The sequence below is a fragment of the Prinia subflava genome, chromosome 1, assembly GCF_021018805.1.
Source record: "Prinia subflava isolate CZ2003 ecotype Zambia chromosome 1, Cam_Psub_1.2, whole genome shotgun sequence".
NCBI lineage: Eukaryota > Metazoa > Chordata > Aves > Passeriformes > Cisticolidae > Prinia > Prinia subflava.
In genome coordinates, this window is record NC_086247.1 from 49,290,053 (window position 1) to 49,308,862 (window position 18,810).

At 35.7% G+C, this 18,810-nt stretch overlaps 1 protein-coding gene across 1 annotated transcript in view; it reads left to right on the forward strand.

Moving 5' to 3' along the window:
* The window catches only part of SMCHD1 (structural maintenance of chromosomes flexible hinge domain containing 1), a 69,864-nt gene that overhangs the window by 45,283 nt on the left and 5,771 nt on the right, over nucleotides 1–18,810 (forward strand). Inside the window, exons 30-43 of the mRNA XM_063395869.1 lie at nucleotides 83–208; nucleotides 2,130–2,209; nucleotides 3,635–3,792; nucleotides 5,695–5,810; nucleotides 6,262–6,323; nucleotides 8,205–8,292; nucleotides 8,685–8,816; nucleotides 10,029–10,178; nucleotides 13,555–13,681; nucleotides 13,849–13,968; nucleotides 15,305–15,390; nucleotides 16,411–16,533; nucleotides 16,743–16,933; nucleotides 17,701–17,810. Coding sequence (XP_063251939.1) covers nucleotides 83–208; nucleotides 2,130–2,209; nucleotides 3,635–3,792; nucleotides 5,695–5,810; nucleotides 6,262–6,323; nucleotides 8,205–8,292; nucleotides 8,685–8,816; nucleotides 10,029–10,178; nucleotides 13,555–13,681; nucleotides 13,849–13,968; nucleotides 15,305–15,390; nucleotides 16,411–16,533; nucleotides 16,743–16,933; nucleotides 17,701–17,810 — 1,669 coding nt within the window. The remainder of the gene's footprint in view (nucleotides 1–82; nucleotides 209–2,129; nucleotides 2,210–3,634; nucleotides 3,793–5,694; nucleotides 5,811–6,261; nucleotides 6,324–8,204; nucleotides 8,293–8,684; nucleotides 8,817–10,028; nucleotides 10,179–13,554; nucleotides 13,682–13,848; nucleotides 13,969–15,304; nucleotides 15,391–16,410; nucleotides 16,534–16,742; nucleotides 16,934–17,700; nucleotides 17,811–18,810) is intronic.

Sequence of the window (18,810 nt, forward strand, 5' to 3'; positions counted from 1 at the left end):
GTTGCTCTGGGGATTCCTGAAATGCCCTGAATGTCCAAGATGCGCAGGATTGAATAGTATCATGCATTTGTTTCTTTTCCAGCCTGTTGCAGTGATTAATGGTAGAGAATTGCAGAGACCCCTTATTGTTCAGTTGTGTGATCAGTGGGGAAATCCAGCTCCTGAACCTAATGTCAAAATCAACCTTACAAAGAGTAACAACTTAAAGGTAAACATTGGCCTTACTAGGTGAACTTTGTTTAACACGAGTCTTGTTGTCATGTCTACAGTATCCTAATTTTCAGGACATTTCTGGAAATGTTAATAAAATATTGTAAGATCACAAAAGAATAATTAATATAAGAACAGTGGCAACAAATTACGTAACCAGGTCCCAGGACAACAACCACAAATCTAACAAAATTCCTATAGGACAGTGTCTGAGTATAATTCGAATACATTCCAGATCTCCTACAGAACCTTTTTCCAAATTTTGCATGCACATCACATCACATCACCACATCCCCATGTTATCAGAGGTAATTTACTGAATGATAGTAAGGACAATGATGCAGTCTCAACTAGCAACCAAATAATTTTTTATCTGGTGGTTCTTTGATTTTGATTCCTGAATGTAAAACTTATTGGTCTGTATGTAAAGCTGGTCAGCAGGTTTGGGCCTACTTGATTATCCTGTGAAAAGCATTGGCAGGATAAATGAAAATAAAACAGTGAGGATGCAAATCTAGCCCAAATTTAAGTGGTTACTGTCCATTCCATACCTTCATAAGTGAGGTATGAGTATCAGATGGTTTTCACATCGATCTGTAAAAAGGAATGACTTCGACAGAATGCTCCATTTATTAAAACTTTCATTCCTGTATTTGAACAAAAAAAGTGAAGTCAAGCTGTCAAACGTTGCTACCTGTCAGTACAGACTGTTACATTGAATATATATATTATCAACATAAGATATATACATCTCCTCTGGACATTACATTTTTTCCATTCGGGGCTGGACCTGTTCCATTTTTCTTCATGCTTGTCGTGCATTTGTGTTCCTCAGTTTTCTCAGAATACACAACAGCCAAGAACCTTCTTTTGCCCACTCCTTCAGAGGTGTGCCACAACCTTAGCTTTTACCCAATTTAACTATGCTATTATTACTTCTTTTAGCTGGATATTTTGAAGTACATTTCTTGTTATCTTGAACATTTTTCTTCTGTCTTTTTTTTACTCTCTTGCCATAGCAGCTTGCCTCAAAGTTTGGGGATTTTTTTCTTTGCCCCAACTACTTTATTGTATCAGCTGAAGCTCACAGTGGGTTCTCGTTATGTTGTTCTTGAGAGAAGACACAGCCTTGCCAGTAGCACTGCGTGGTTGTGCAGCCTGGTCTGAGAGATGTTGTGGTGGCATGCCGTGTCTTTTCAGATTTTATGCCTTCTGCCAGGAAGCACCATCAGCATGTCTTGAGTGTCCACATATTCTTTATCTTAGTGGAATGTGTCCAGGAGAAAATGTTCTGAAAGCCAAGGCTTTTGTAATAAAGTGTTTATTGTTATAAAGTGTTCATTACAGCATGCTCTGCCTTGGCATTTCCAGTAGGTTGTATGCACAGTCTCCCAAAAGAAATGAGAAGATTTTGGAAACTGAAATTCTCAAATAAGATATTCTCTGTATTTCACATTCCACCCTCTAAGTCTCCAAAGCCTGATCCTAATGCATGCATTTCCTGTACTCCTTTATCTTGGAGATCCAAAACCAAAGGAGAACTGGAGGAACACTGTAACAGGCACTAAATAGTTTGTAGAAGGTTTTTGGATCTGAAAATACACTCAGATTAACATCTGCTATAGATGATATGATAGCATCAGTAGCAATTTCAAAATCAACATTTATAAAACATTTGAACATATTAATGAAGAAAAATATCCTAGTTTAGATGAAGTGATTACTTTTAAAAACTGGCAGAGTTTTTGAAACCTCTTCCTTAATATTGTCTTCATAACAGTATATCTGTCCCCAATTTACAGTTCAAAAATTTAGCTGAAATCAACAGACAGTACGCAGGCAAATGGGATAAACATTTTATCTTAAGACTTGATACTATTTCTGTATCATTGAAAGAATTTTTATTATTTTTTTGACAGCTTGTTCCTTCAAACCTGCAGCATAAAACAGATGACACTGGTAGGGCTAACCTGGGAGTGTTTAGTATTCACGCACCTAGGTAAGTAGTGAAAACCAGATTGCTTTCATAAAGTACTACCAAGTATTAATCTAAAGCTAAGATCAAACCTTTATTATTCATATACAGGTGGATGGCCAGATAATAAGTTCTAAAAAATTAAGTGCTTAAACTAAATAAAATTCAGTAGCTGCTTCTTTTGATCTACTGAGAAGCTGCTGTTGTAATTTTCTGAATCCTGTTTTTTTTCTGGTGATGGTAAACCTCATCTTATTGTTGTCCTTCTGCATGAAATGCAAGTGGTATTATAAACCACTTTAAAGTTTTGAAATGTACAGTCTTTAGGTGTCCAGTTCCAGACACTATGCTTTAATAGTAGGAACGCATTCTAAGAGGGTTTAAATCCCACTTTCTTTGCATGTTAGACATTGTTTTAAAGGATTAGGTAGAGTGTCCAAAGGAATTTTAAATAGATATATTTCATTTTTCCTATTTGCAATTAAACTGCTGTAGTCCCATTTCCAGCAGGTGTGTGTCAAGTGGCTCCTGCTTCTTCATATTATGCTTCTTCATGCTCACTTCATGTGTAGCTTCCCTTAACACACATCCCATATCCCTTTTCAAATTCATAGTTTCTGTATCATCCTCATATTCATAGTCCTGTAACCCACTCCCTGTATCGCTGAGTTTTCTGAGTAAGACAGGATTGGCTTTAGGTTATTTTGAAACTAGAAATAAGTGTTTGTTCTTTGCATTCAGGTATGGAGGATTTGACCCATAATACTCTTACATTTGGAAGCAAATTGTTTTAAAGGCTGTTGATGGTGTTCAGTGTGTTTATAATGCCTGTGACTTGGTAGAAGGATGATGAATATTAGTTATCAGTTTACTGCTGGAGGTTAGAAACAGGTGTGATATCATACTATTTACAGCATGATCAAAACTGGCTGGGAAGTACAGCCTCTATGCAGTTAAATACTATATTCCCAGGTACATTTGAAAACTGAAATTTCAAGTTTTCAATATGGCAAAGAAAATTAGTTATTTGGTAGCACTGAAGACATTAAATACTTTCAGTGTACTTTGCTGGATGTGACTCGTACTCAGATTCACTCTTTGGAAACTGTTATCAAAGCGGAATGCTCCTCACCATTTTAATTGCTTTCTGCAGTACTTGAAGCTACTTGAAGCTGTAGTTGCTGGTGTCTTACAGGCAGTGAAACTTGATCAAAATAGTGAAATATTAACACAAAATTAAATTTAATAAGTTAATATCTTAAGAATAAGTTAAACTCGTGACTTGTCTAACATTGCATTAACAGTTCCAGTTTTTTATTCTCTTTACTACTACATTACTAGATGTTGTTTAGCATGCATTCATGTGCATTATTCAGACTTGAAGCCTGTTGAAAATTGTCTTTTCAGAAGAGATTTTACATCCGTTTTTCTGATTTCTGTATATTGCAGGGGAGAGCACATTTTGCAGCTTAAAGCCTCATACAACAAGACCGTATTAGATTGTCTTGTAATCACAATAAATGTCCTGCCTGATCCTGAGAAACCTATCTGCTTGAATGTTAAATATGACAAAAGTCCATCTTTTCCAGCAGGAGGTACCTTTCCTGGTAAGTATAATATGGGTCTTTGGTGGAAACCAATCACTGAAGAGCTTTGAAAAACTGTAAAAAACTATTTTGGTGATTTGTCTACTGTATTTTTTTGCTTTTTCTGGTCTGTTTTCTTAGTTCTGTGTAACAGCTCTGTCTGAGATGTAACACTTGGACAGAAGACATATGTAGGTCATCTTTGGAAAGCATTTCAAAAGACCTCTTACTTATTTGTTCCAAATTGCTCCTTTTATCCATCTATAAATGGTAGAACTACAGAATTTTTTTTCTGTCTAACTAAAATACGATCTGAGCTAGTTCATGTATATTTTCCCTCATCTCTTCCTGTCGAATAGTAACAAAGGAACTAGCTATGAAATTCTAGGCCAGCTGTGAGCCAAGACAAACCAAAAAGTAATCAGCAGGAGGACAACACAAAATATTCTCTTCTCCTGCTGTATTCTCTCACAAAAGGGTTTGTTTCTTGGTTGGCTGTCATAACATGATCAGCCAACGTTTTTATGGCAAGAGGTTTTTGCTTTTTAAAATACTCCAGTGTTATGATCTTGATTAAATTCAGAAGGTATTTTAGTTTCCCCTAGAGGAATTATAGAATGACAGAGTGGTTTGAATTGGAAGGGACCTGTAAAGATCATCTACCTTCAACCCCCCTGCCAAACAGATGTAGTGTGTAGTGTAAATCAGCCAGGTTTTGAGTTAAGACAATGAAACAGCATCTTCAGGATGATATGATATATGATATGATATGAGATATGAGATGAGATGAGATAAGAGATGATATCATACCATATATGGTCTGATATATGGTAGATATGATATGATATATGAGATGAGAGATGAGATGATATCATATCATATATCATATCATATAATATATCATATCATATATGATATGATATATTATATGATATGGTATATAGTATGTATGACATTAAATTTTTAAATAAAATTAGATAATAAATTCTATATTAACAGCCTCATATTATTAAGTAAATAAAATACTTTAACATCCTAATTTTTTGATTTACTGGTGATCTCAGGTATACCCAAGGGCAGGCACTGTAATCTTTAAGGGGGTCATGTCTGGATTTCTCATGCACATCAAAGCACAGTACTTCCTTAAAGTGCAAAATTCATCCTGCATGAGTAGTGCAAGTTTACATGCATTAAATCCATGTGCTCTGTTCACATTTTAAACTAGAAGAAGGGTAGCTTTGTTCTAATTTGCATTCTATTTCTTCATTCATTTGGGATATAAAATGGCAGGTATTGTGACTGCAGAGCTGGTCAACAGAGTGAAACATCTCCCTATAGCCTATTTCTAACAGTTACGACTGTGTGATCCTAGTCTGTAAGAAGTAGCCAAACTCAGTTTCAAATTAATAATTTGATTCCTTGGCAAAATGATCGTGATGTTAGTACAGTCTTTTTTACACCTTCTGTGCCTTTCTGTCCAGTAGTTCAATAGCTGAAGCATTTTTGAAGGAAGAGGGGGATTTGGATTTCCTGTCCTTAAAGGAAGCAATCACCTACTGATTGCCTACTGAACAATCACTTGCGCGACATTCCCGAGAGCAAGAAGTAGCTTGGTGTGCTGTTTTGATAAGAATGATAATTTGAGAAAGGCAGACTTGAAATTTTAGAATTTTTTTTTAAGCTCTCATTGGATAGGTGTTCAGTTTTTCCCCTAAGGATTGTTACCTGGTCTAATTACAGGGATAAGGAGAGAAGGTTTTTCATATCTGGTTTGAAATTCTAAGTAGTTTCGGCTTTTTTTGAAATGCTTGTTTTGTAAGGTTTTTTTTCTCTCAGGTGTGGGGGAGACACAGAAATTCATGAAGTTTGAGTTTCTTAATTCTGAATAAAAATAACCTTCCAAACATGTTTTTCATCTTACAGATTTTATGGTTAGTGTTCTTTCTGAAGATGACACCATTATTAAAAATATTAATCCAGCACGAATTTCTATGAAAATGTGGGAAGCACATAGCAGCCGAATTAGGACACCAGTTGATGTAAGTCATTGAAATGCATTTTCAAATGGGTATGAAATGCCAGCATAGGACAAATGTACTTATATTAGAAGCTGTCTTTCATTTGACTTAGAATCTGCATCCTGTTCTAGATTTTAAGTAACAAACATTGCAGGTCAACCCTATGTGTCTATCAGTGTCTGTCCTGTTACAAGTTGTCAGATGGTCAAGCATCAGTACTACAGTAATGACAAAAAAGCTGTTGGTCTGCAGAAGCTGACTCATAGCAGGGAGAGTATTAGAAGTAGCCACATTGAATTTTGCAAAGAAAAGACTGTAAGAATTAAGAACATGAAATTAGTGTCTAAAATATAGGCTGTCTCATTGACTCACTGTGGGCTATGAGTACTGCAAATCATTAAGTCCTGGTAGCATATTACAAGTTAAGTACTTTCAGTATATTGCATTAAATTTTTTGCATCTTTCTGTACAGATTACAACATTTAGCTGTAGTAAAGTGAAGGATGACAAGGAAGACGGCTTCTTCTACTTCAGGTATAATAGCATTTATTCTGTAATTACTTGTGGAACTTACTATACAAAATACATAGAAATAGAAAGAAGATTTTTATGTTTTGGTAGTAACAGTCCATCACAGAATTAGTATGATACAGAAAAGGTAAAAGATGCTAGCAAGATGCATTGAGAGGAAGATTGAATTCTTTCCTAGATACTTTTGACATTTGTATAATCTGAGAGTAGAAAAGAGTCTAAGATAATATATTAGAATACATTTTGAGAAATGCTGGCAATGAGGGAAATACATCATCAGCTTGTAACTTACATGGTAGCATTCTTTATTCTTTTCAATTTTGCTACCACTACTGTAGAATGGCAGGCTGGACAAAGCAAACTTAACTCTCTTTTTACTACCTTCTCTAGCTGTGCATCAATCCTGAACCATAACCTTGGTCCTGTCAGTTTAGGAACCATTACTTTGGCTACTTATTCAGAAATAGTGTCTTAGATGAACAGTGGCAGAGCTAGAGCTCATCATAAGCTGGTGCCTGACTGCCACATTCTTTCTACATCTATTTCTAGTGACAATCTATGGGATTAGTTAAATAGTTATGGTACTGGCTATGGATTCAAGCTTTTGCCTCCTGGAAGTAGGCTTTTCTTGACAAAGGTACCTGTAGTTTACTAGTTGTCTAGAAATGTCCAGAATTAAAAGTCCCAGCCTTATTGAAAAATTTAAAGGAGAGCAGACACTGTCCATTAGCAGCCCTTGTAGAAAAGTACATTTTACTTGTTGCTGCCAGTGTCTGTGGCATCACTGTCTGCCAAGTGACTTTCTCTCAAGTTTTCCTGTTTGTGGCACACTCTCAGTAACACAGATGCTGTTATGCAGTCTTAAACAACTTCCATAACAATTATGTATTTCTTCTTTTTCTAAAGAAGATGTATGTCCAGCCATGAGACCCTTAGCTGATTATTTACTAATTGGTGTTTTAATGTCTCCTGACAAGGCAGATGCTACTGTCAATTTTAAAGCTAGGTAAAATGGAGAAAAGAATTGTTACTTCTGTATGTGAAATCTGAAAAATCATGGCTGTTCTAGAAGTATTAAAGCTTTGGGATTTTGTTTTTTCCAGTTTAAACATTCCAGGGAATCTTGTTTAGGAATTACGCCTTCCCAAACAAAATCAGAAGAAATAAATTACTTAATGTTGACAAAACAGTTAAAAGGTGGTATGTTGAAAACAAGAATTTCATTAATCAATTCAAGAGTGCCACATGTCATCCTAGGAGAGATACCTGAATTCTGCCTGTTTGCATCTCCTCAAAAGTTTGCGAGCAGTTGGAAGTCTCTGCTGTCCCTTGCTAAACTCTGCAAAGGTGCTCTGGATGCCCTGTTGCCTTCCCTGCTGGGTGAAATTATAGCAGCAGAACCTCAGGTGTCTGGGTTTTTCTTTGGGTTTTGATGGTAGGGCTTCTTTGCCAGTAGCCTGCACTACGGAATGCTGTAAGGTAGAATGAAAACTTTTTTTCTCTCTCACTATACTCAGCCTTGACCAGTTGTCCAAGTTACCCAGCTTTGTACAATCTGATTAAGGAAGGAATTAGCTACTCTGACATAGGAAATGAAATTATATAGACTTGCAGATTTCTTGAACAGGGCCATGACAAACTTCCTGTCATCTGGAAGAGACAAACTCTTGGAGGAGACTTTCCACATTCAAGCTTCCAAAAGCCTTTCTCTAATTCTTGAGGAACTTTGATGACCTTCTTGCTGAAGGAGGAGTATTATGCCTTAGCAGGGCTTTCTAACTAGTTTGGAGGACTACTCATAGTTTGAATTGCTTGAGTACTTACATACTTGTGACTTCAATATTGACTCATGTTTGCTTGGGTTTTATTTCTGGTTTTTTTTAGGGATAAAGTGGTTCCAGAGAGACAGGGCACTTACATTATCCAGTTTACCTTTGCCATGGATAAGACAAATATGCTCAACAGTGAACAGGTTTGAATCTCTAATTAATTACAGGTAGCCAAGAACATGTAATACAGAACCATCTGGGTGAAGTGTTACAGTGTTTTGTGGGTTCAGAATGCAAATACTTTCACTCACAAGTTTTGAAAAAAATTATGTTTTTATTTTTGATAGTTACTGATTTCAAACTGTTGATTATCAAAATACGTTTTCATTAACTTTTGTAACCAACAATTTTTTGGTATAAGAGGTGCATAATTTGTAACCTAGCAGAACTGCTTTATGGTTGTGCTAATTTATTTCAAGTCTGTCCATAAATTTCACACATATTTGTTTCAGTGTTTTTTAGCAACCCAAGTGTGCAGGTGATTTGCAGTTAATTATACCAGTCTTTATTTTATTCTTCCTCCTTTTTCTGCTAGATTATAGTTGAAGTTGCACCTAATGACCCTGTACGCTTGTTACCTGATTCTTTACCAGCTACTCCAGCAGTTTCCAATGTTCGAGCTCTTGCCAGCCGTACACTGGTCAAGGATTTATACCTCCATTTGATGGTAACTATACTTCCATACAAAATCATAATTAAGGAAATATAGAAGCCTGCTAAAACTATGCTGAATTTTGCTGTAAGGCATTGCTACTGTTTCTTCGCAGATTCACTTCATAAAGAAAGATGTTAATCAGTGATTTTTCAGCATATGGTGGATCCATTATGTTTCATTTACATACAGATGACAAAACTGAAATGTTGGGTCCTTGCTGTCTGGTGTCTCAGTTGAAATCCGTGTCTTGTTGCCACACAAAATGATTGTTTCAAGAATAAATTCTAGTGGGAAAACACATGTACAGCAGATGTTTCTCTCCATGATTTTTCTTTCCAGGGCTAGTTTCTCTTGGAAAACCTATATTTCAAAAAATAAGGTTTCTTGAACTTTGAGTGTTCACAGGGCTAAAAGGATATTACTTACCAGCTACCACAATAGCAAAGCAGACTCAGCTTGTGGAAAAATAATGTAATTTAATCACCAGTTTAAAAACATACGTGTAATAAGAAACAAAGACCAGAAAAATGAAAGCAACACCTTCTGCCCCACCCTTTCCTAGGCTGAGCTTTGTTCCAGATCCCTGTACCCTTCCCCAGGCAGTGACTCCCCCAGTGGAATGGGGGTCACAGTCAACCCATAACAGCTCCCCAGCTCTTTCCTGCCAGTGCTTTTCCTCACAGTTTCCTTGTTCAGTGAGGGTCCCTTCATGGGTCACAGTCCTTCACGAACTGCTCCAGTGTGAGCCCTTGCCACAGGCTGCAGTCAGAATTATCGACCTGGTTTAGCATGGTGTCCTCCATGGGCTTCCATGTGGGTCTCTGCTCCACCATGGTCCTTCACGGGCTACAGGGAAGTACCTGCTCCAATGTAGTTTGCCTTTGTGCTGCAGGGGAATTTCTGCTCTGGTGCCTGGAGCACCTCTTACCACTGTTCCTTCTCTCACCCTCTGCTGTTTTCTCTTTTTTTTGCCCATTCTCACCTGCCTGTGCATTTTTGCCCATTCTTAAATATAAGGAACCACCATTTTGGCTGAGGGGCTCAGCTGTCCCTGCAGTTGATCAGTTGGAGCGCCGGCCATGTCCAGCCTCTCCTCACAGAGGGTGCCTCTGCAGATCCCCTCTGCAGAGACTGCTAGCACTTTGCCATATAAATCCAGGGCAGTGCAGAAATGGATTATTTAGTTCAGTCCCAAACTAACTTTAATATCTTTTTCACTTTAAGGATGAATACAACAACCACTCTGGACTTGATCTGGTTGGCAGAATAATTGCAAAAATTAAAAGCCCCAATGAAGAAGATATAGAGATCCCGCAGTTTCAGGGGAAAGTCAATACAGTAGAGTTTCCATTGGAGGGTGGATCAGCTGAAATTGTAAGTGTGACTGAAATACACAGCTCCATGAACAGTGTGTCTAATGAGGCTTATTTTCCTGCAGTTTTAAAGTTATCTTACACACCTCACTATGTTCTGTGGAGATTTAGTTTATATTGTAGCTCTCACTTAGAAATAAGTAGATAAATTATTTCTTCTCTGTTTGGTTACGGATTTTCAGAAAACCTGAAGGAAGGACATTCTTTAAACTGTTTATCCTTGCCAAGTGAGGGAAATGTACAGGTGCTTTCAGTTGGGGACCAGGACATTCAGGAAGATCCAGGAAAAATATTTTCTTCATTTGAATTTCACATGTGAATAACACTTAACCAATTTGTAGTTAAACCATTAATATTATTGGTATTTTACATTTTTATTTATAATACTCTCAGGCTATATTATCTTAAGATCATTTCAACTGACTTCTTCATATATTTATAATTAAATTTTGCCAGGCTCCCTTTATATTTTTTCTAAGTAGTAGGCCTATATATACTTTGTAGAAAGGCATCCTACCCTCATTGGAAGAAGATAAAACGATCATTTCTCTTTATGCTTTGTTTCACCCATTAATGCACTTGGCTGTTCAAAATGCTTTCCTTATTTTGGTTTGAATCTCTGGCATCATGCATACTCGGAAAGTACTCCATATTGTAGTCACATCATTGCAGTCACATTTTCTTCAACAAATACAGATTGAATTTTTAAAACCTGTAAGTTCCATCTGTCACAGTTGATATAAAATATGATACAAAGACACAATGTAAAATGTGCATGCACAAAACCAGGAACTGCTCAAAACATACCAAAGAAAATCCAGCTGAATGTGGAGTTTCTTCCAAGTGAATGGTCACAATCTCTCTCTTAAAAGCCTACACAAAACTTCAGCCAATAGTATTCCTGTGGTGAAACAGTTGTATATTGATTTTTGTTTTGAAATTGAAATATCATATAAGAATGACAGAGCAAAATTATACCCCTTCTTCATTTGGTTGTCACATATTTTAAAAATCGGACATCTGCAGAAGTCTTCAAACAGTTAGATGATGTACTAAAGGAAGATCCAAATTCTTAAGTACATTTTCTCAGCCACCTTTTCTAACTCACTCTTTGGAAGTAGCTTTGTGATAGACCAGCATCCGTGTGTGCCAAGTGGAGACAGACACTGCGTAGCAATCAAAGCAAATTCTCCAAATACGTCTTGGAAATCACCACTGTAAGACCCGAGTAGAATCCTAAAATCCGCAAATCCTATATAGAAACTTCTTCATAACATATTTTAATACATTGACTGCTTTTATGGAGCTACATATGTGAAACTGAATGACACAGCATTAAGTTACTCTCTGTCAATAAAAGTCAAGGACAGAAACGTCTAGTTAACATGGCCAAATGTTATTAATCTGCCAAATTCTGGTCTACTCTAATCCATGTGGAAAACTGACAAAATATGTATGAAAAAGAAGCTAGTAAAATAAAATGCAGGGACTGAATAGAGACATCAGATAAACTTAATATACTGATTGACTTACAGTACACTCTTGGGTTTCTCTGGTTTCCCTGCCGTGTTTCATGAGTAGTAAAATAACTGGTTTGGGAGCACATTTTTCCCCAGGTAGATGAGATTAAGAAAAGGTGCAAAAGTATAGCTAAAGGATCAGCTAAAACCACTGGTCTAACGAAACACTCAGCAAATCTTGCATTTACACCTGTGTAACAACGTGTAAATGGAGTGCCTTTATATGGGTAATAATAACCCCATATACAGCTTGTGACAGTTCAGATAAAATTACTGGATAATTTCTAAGACTCCTTGCTAATGCAGAAATATTTTTTTTGTTTATCTCCATGCAGTAGTAACCTGCTGTTGCATAATTGTGACCTAAATTCTCCAGTCTTCCATCAGTGACAAAGCTAACCTGTGTAATGGAGGGAGAGTGTGCTAAGTTTCATGGTGTTCGGGGGGTTGTCTGTTTGGTTTGTGTGGCTTGTTTTGCCCTCCCCTACCTTTGGGGTTTTTTTTTCTACTTAGATATTCCTGGTTGAGTGGGAGGTGGGGGGGTCTTGCATGCTTCTTCCTTTTTATTAATATGATCTAAAGAGATCCTGCTGCTTTTGACAGTAACTTGTGTTCCCCAGTCATCCATGGGATCTAATTGCATTTCAGTGAACTCTTCCCCTCTTCAGGCAGTTTTCAGGCATCTGGTTTATACCGAGTCCACTGACTTCAGACTATTCTCAAAACCCATGTGGAAAGGATTTGTTGGTTGTGATACACTGTCCTTTCCATATGACTTGTAATGGGGAGGGGAAGGGACATACTTGTGTTCTTCAAGTATTCTGAAATTGTTCCATCTTGTTTATAAAGACCATTGTGTACCATTAGCATGAGTAATGAAAGTGATAATCTGACATGTTTATTACCCTTAGTCACAAATTCAGGAATACTAAACTTGTTTAATGAAGAAAAATGTTTAGATTTTTATCAGCATATATTTTCTAAGGAAAAGATATTTCCACTACAGACTTCTGATAAAATATATTGCTGCAATATTTTTGAAAGCCGTGAAGACCATCTTTGAAGGTTATATATCTATCTCTTCTTTTAGGCTGCAACCACCTCTCTCTTGATTTGGCCAGTTGAGTAGCAATTTCTACATGTTAAAGGTGGAAACAGTATGAGTTTTATTATCAGCATTATTCATTTTATGCATGATACCTTTCCCAAAGTAACAGCACATTTAGATATTACCTTTACTAATTTTATTTCTGTTTACCCTTATGGTTTTATAATATTTCTCATGTTTATAAAGACAGGCAAAGGATTTAGTATGTCTTTTCAATAAGGAATTGATAGGAAGTTAAATGTTTGTGATAGTGTTTGGACATATATTGTTCATTCATTTGGGATCTGCTGTCTGCTTCCATGGTAACAGCAGTAACTTTAACTAAGCACTGGGAATAGCTTGTTTTTCCTTCTCTGTGTTTATGCATTGGGTCTTTCTTTAATGATCTGTTTGCATTTCACATACTGAATGAAGTACACCTGAGGACATCTTGCTTACGAGACAGTGCAGAGGATATTTTTTCTGAGCATATGTCTCTGAAATAAAATACATAGCCAAAAATAATAAGACTTTTTAAACAGGTAAAATGACAACCTTAATTCTTAAATAATAAAATAGCTGTATCTTTTTATTTTACTTTTGTTTAATTATTATAGAAGGCATTTCCAAGCCAATACCTAAAACTGTAGTAATACTGTATAGACATGATGTGTTATGTAACTTACGAGACTCAATATCTGAAGAATGTTTGTTTTGTGTGTAATCTCAAGCATGGACATAAATTTATGTTTGTTGGTTTATTTTCATAGAATTTAGTGCTGGCTGAAGACAGTCCTGGAAGAGATAGCACTGAATATATTCTTATCTTTGAACCACATGTACCAGCTTTGAAGAAACCTTTGGAACCCTATTGCCTCTCATTTATGTTTTACAATGGTATGTTTCAAGTGCTCTAAAATACTTGCTTTTCCTTTGAATCAGCTATTTTTAGATCCATAATATGTTTTATAATATGTAATAGTTTAGTAGATTTTTGCTAAAGCATAAAACAATTAAGTATGTTACTGTATTTTCTTCTAAAAGTGTATGTGCTTATTTCTTAGATTCCAAGAAGCAGCAGCTGATGGCAACACTGACCAAGGAGAAAGACCAATTATCTAAGTCCATAGATCTTTACAGAAAGATGTTTGATACTACAAATCAGCTCATAGCTGAAATAAAGTGTAAGTTCAATCAAATGTGTAAATAATTTTTCTGTGAATTAAACTTCTGTCTCATAATGATTTTGAGAATATAGAGAAGGGGCAAAAAATCAATATTGAAATCATGAGAGACATTAATTAGGAGGTAGCAGAAGGGGTGTATATCTTGTGGGGACGCATCTAATTACTTGGATGTACCTACCTGTAAAGGATCTTGATTTGAGGTAGAATGCCGTATGTCAGAATTATCAAAAGGAGAAAACAAACATTGAAGTCGGTGTTCTTTTTATCCATGACTGCCTTTTACTCTCATCTTTGCATGCTCATACATCTGGAAATTCAACAGTTGCCTAAACACAATTTGAGGAGAATCAACTATAGATAATCCTCTTTTTAAAAGTTACTTATGTTTTCAAAATGTTACTCTTCCCCCTCACATTTGACCCTGTGTACATTATTCAGAAGTGTTGTGTCATTGTTTATGTTCTTCAGCAAATGTAATCCTTTATGAAGTTCTGCAAAACTGCAGAGTAGTGTGAGGGCACTGGTTTATGGGAATGGGAGAAATGAAGGAAATGTTTTCTTTGTTTGTTTTTGTTTGTTTGTTTGAATCATCCTTCCTGTTGATTAAAAGGTTTGTTTTAATAATTGCATTTTCAGTTTTTGTTTTAAATAATCACCAAGCGTAAATGAAATAGATTGGCATAGAAGATGATACTGTTTCTTTTCATTTTAGTACTTCGTATTTCCATTATAAATGGAAAATCCTGAATTACAGTGTGAAAGGCATAAAATTTTTGTTGTATACATGGATATCTGTAGAGAGTAAGAGTACAGCATTACACTTCATGCTTAAGTAACATTTTCAAATATAAACATGTTTTGAATAGAGGGTAGAAAGCAACTCACCTGTTTACTCATTTGTTCTTGAAATTAGTTCAGATATGAGAGCTGAGGAAATAGTGTACAGAAAGTGGTGTCCCATATAAAAGATAAAAAGAAGGTACTGCCAGCCACCACTCTTATCTTCTGTCTTGTCATTTCACCTGTTGAAGAACCATTTACCATGGTAGTTGAAGATGAAAACTAAAACCAGGCAACGTTCTCAGATGGATATAAGGTCTAGGTCCCTTCTTGAAGCTGAAGTTGTGGCATCTGCTAAAATTGTTTAGAAACTGGACAAAATTGCAAGATCTTTGTGGAAAACTTCTGATATTCTGTCCTGAAATTAAGAAGTAGATAGGGTCAGTTGCAGCTGAATTTCTGAAATTCAGCTGCAACTGAAAAGTTGTAAGAAATTCTGTAGGTGTTCCATTGCTTTCTATCATTTCCTCACTGTCTTTTGATTTTGTTTCAGGTCAGGTTAAAGAAGCTGAAACAAGAGAAACTTTCCTGAAGAATGAACTGAAAAAGCACCAAATTGAATTACCACAGACGAACATAGTATGACTTATTTGTTACTAAACTCCATTAACATCTCTAAAATTGATATCAATAATACATCAATAGTAATACTGCTGAATCACACCTGTTACCAAAACAGGAAAAATTTAAACTGTAGGAAAATTTGTAGCTCAATGTCAAACTTGAGATTTTTTTTTGTATTATTCTGTTACTGTGAGGATCTTTTTAAAAACTGCCAAAAAACTAACAAAAACCTTCTCTTTTATATCCTGGTCTTGTTTTTCTGCTGGTCTTGTTTCTGCTCAGTGTTACTGTTACTGCTAGGTATTACAATGGGTTTTTAGAGGCTGGTCAATATCTACTGGATGTATTTTGGCATAAGTATGCTGAAAGAAAACACTTTTTTTTCAGAGAATCGGAGAATTGCATATATTACTGCCAAAGTTCATGTAAAAATAAGTTTGGAAATATTCAGGGCAATGTACCCATTGCTAACTTCCCTTAAAGATCCAATTATGTTTTCAAGAAACTTCTTAAAGGTTTTCAGACTACTAAGATTTAGTGGGGGAAAGCACCTATGTAAAAAATTATCTTTAGATCAAATAAGACAAAGTTATAGTCATTAATCACAAATCAGTAGAATTAAAATTGCATTTACAGTACTGAAGTTCCCCCTGCTGGCTAATTTTTTCAAGCCTGGACATAGTCTTCCTCTGAAATGGTTTCTTTTTGTACATTCATGGTTGTCTCTTCCTGCTGTTTTAAATTTTCTTCAGTTTTGTCTCTAATCAAGCACTGATAGTTCTTTGTGAAATGCTCCTCGAAGTCCTTCAAAATTAAAAGAGGGGAAAAAAAAGGAGTAATTAAAAGTTAGGTCACAATTGCAGTGAGCTTCCCCTTGGCTTTTCTCTGGGATTGTGCATGGTGGTCTCTTATACATTAAAAGTCTGTTTCAGGTTATTGAATGTTTATTGTTAGAAAGTTAATTGATGAGAGATACCTACTCCTGCTGCTCAGTCCAATGGTACATGCTTGGTGATTTTAAATTCTCATTCTCAGCTTCAGTACGTGGATTCTCTTCTAAAACAAAAGATGTTGGAACAAGAAGGAGTAATGAAGCAGCCAAGGAGAACTTGTACCCTCCCAAACTATCCAAAAGGCAACCAGAATATTCTAGGCAAGGTGAGTTTTCTCACAGGAAGCCTTCTAATGAGTTCTGTTGGTTCCAGAAAGCGGTAGTGATGAAAAACTACCCAGTGGCCAGCTCCTCTAACAGAGCCATCAACAGGGGACTTAAATGTCTGTCTGAAGTTGCAGGATTGTTAGGATTACTGTGAAAAGGGGATGTGGTCTTGGTTTCTGTTTTGACTGTTGTAACTTCTGTGGTACAGATTGCACATTTAGCTCAAATTGAAGATAATGAAGCAGCGAAAGTTATCTCTTGGCACCTGGCAAGTGACATGGACTGTGTAGTCACACTGACCACGGAAGCTGCTCGTTCCATCTTCGATGAAACTCAAGGTCGACAACAAGTGTTACCCCTTGATTCTATTTACAAGAAGACACTTCCAGATTGGAGCAGGTAGAGAAAAAAACCCGCAAAAGTTCTGCATTTGTATTATGTGCTCTTGAACTCTTTTTTCTTGTCTAATTTGACTTTTAAACTTCAATTAAAGATTTGAAGTATAAAATTTCTGGGTTCATTATTATAGCAATAGTAATGTTGCTTGAAATGTTAGCTGCAATCTCAGCTTTATGTCTTTAACTGCTATGCAATGTTTTTGTTTAATAAGGTGTTTCTATTAAAAAAATAAGAAATCTTTTTTCTTCATGTCTACATGTTTTCTAGAACAATAATTTATTTTAAATAATTATAGTGCTTCTAATCAGATTATAACTTTGAAAAATCCAGTTTCAGAATACATTCCTAAAATCATGTGTAGTAGTAGAAATTAATTTTGCTATTTCAGTTTCCAGAAAAAAAAAATACAGTCTTTCTGCCCCTGAAAATAATCAGCTTATGAAAATGACTGCTAATATAATCAGAATGCCCTTTAGAAAATATGTAGAAATGTATTTATAATTTTAAAATTCTCAGTTTTCATAATACAGTGCATTAAAACTTGTCCATAAATTAGTCATATGAATTTGTTGGAAATAATGGCTCATAACAAATTAGTGTTCCACCAAAACGTCTTCAATATAACTGAAATTTCAGATAATGCTGGGATTAATTACCTAATGTGGACGTGTTAAGAGGCATTCAGTTCTGTTGGAGATTCCTGACTAGAATAAGGACAAATTTCTTTCTTCTTTATTTCTCCCTCACTCTCTCCTTTCTTTAACCAGACCTTTACCTCACTTGAGAAATGGAAGAACCTTCTTCAGACCTGTTGGAAATCCTGTATTTGCCAGAGATCTGCTAACATTTCCAGACAACATAGAGCATTGTCAAACAGGTAGATGATAAGAAAGAAATCATTCATAACTGCTTTCTTTTAAAAATTATATACAGAACATCACAAATTATAATCTGTTCAATAATCTTCACTGATATGTTTGCAAATAACAGTGTACATTCCTCCTGAGTTCTGTTGGTAAAAATAAGAGGGCATTAGCATTAATTATTTTTAAACAAAAGTTGTGAAAATTTCAACAATGACCACTTTCTTCTGCTTGTTGTCTTAGTTTCATTTTATGTACTTAGATGTGTGGCAGGTTTTTTCTTCTTTAAATTCCTGCAGTTTTATCTTATTTCCAAAGTTTTTAAAGCAGGAACTGACCACCACGAGATCAATTTTATAATTTCATATTGCAGAAATTACCCCTTTTGTTAGGCTTTGTTTCTGTTCCTCTCAAAAACGTGTAATGCATAGATTCAAGTACATGCAGACTGAGCTGTACATGACTGTGTATGTTATGCTTAAACACTTCAATAGTTATGTAGATTTCAGTTTAGGAAACTCATCCTCTTGCTCTTTCTAACAACATAGCAATCCCTACTTTTTCTTACATTTTTTTTTAATTAAGTAGATCTGCTCTTTTATATGGAGAATTGGAGTCTGTAGTTACTTTAGTAAGTTTTGCATTTTATTTCAGGACTTCCCACTGTTGAAGTATTCCTGTCTACTGTTGATCAAGACCAATTTTTAGTCCTGTGCATTTTGAGAAAGTTAGATACCGACAGGCTTTTAACTATAAATTATTCTTCATGCCCCTTGGGGGAATTGAAAAACCACATTGCTCTACATATCTCGTGCATGATGATGTTGTTAGATTTTGTATGGAACAGACTTTTATTAGCAGGAGAGTCTTAAGCTCAGTTGGATCATTGGCCTGTGGATGTTTTTTTCTTTGATAAACCATTGAATATGAAGAAACATATGAAGAAACTGAGAACAAAATTCAACATTCCAGGAAGATTTTTAAAAAGTTATCATTTATATAATTTCATGAAAC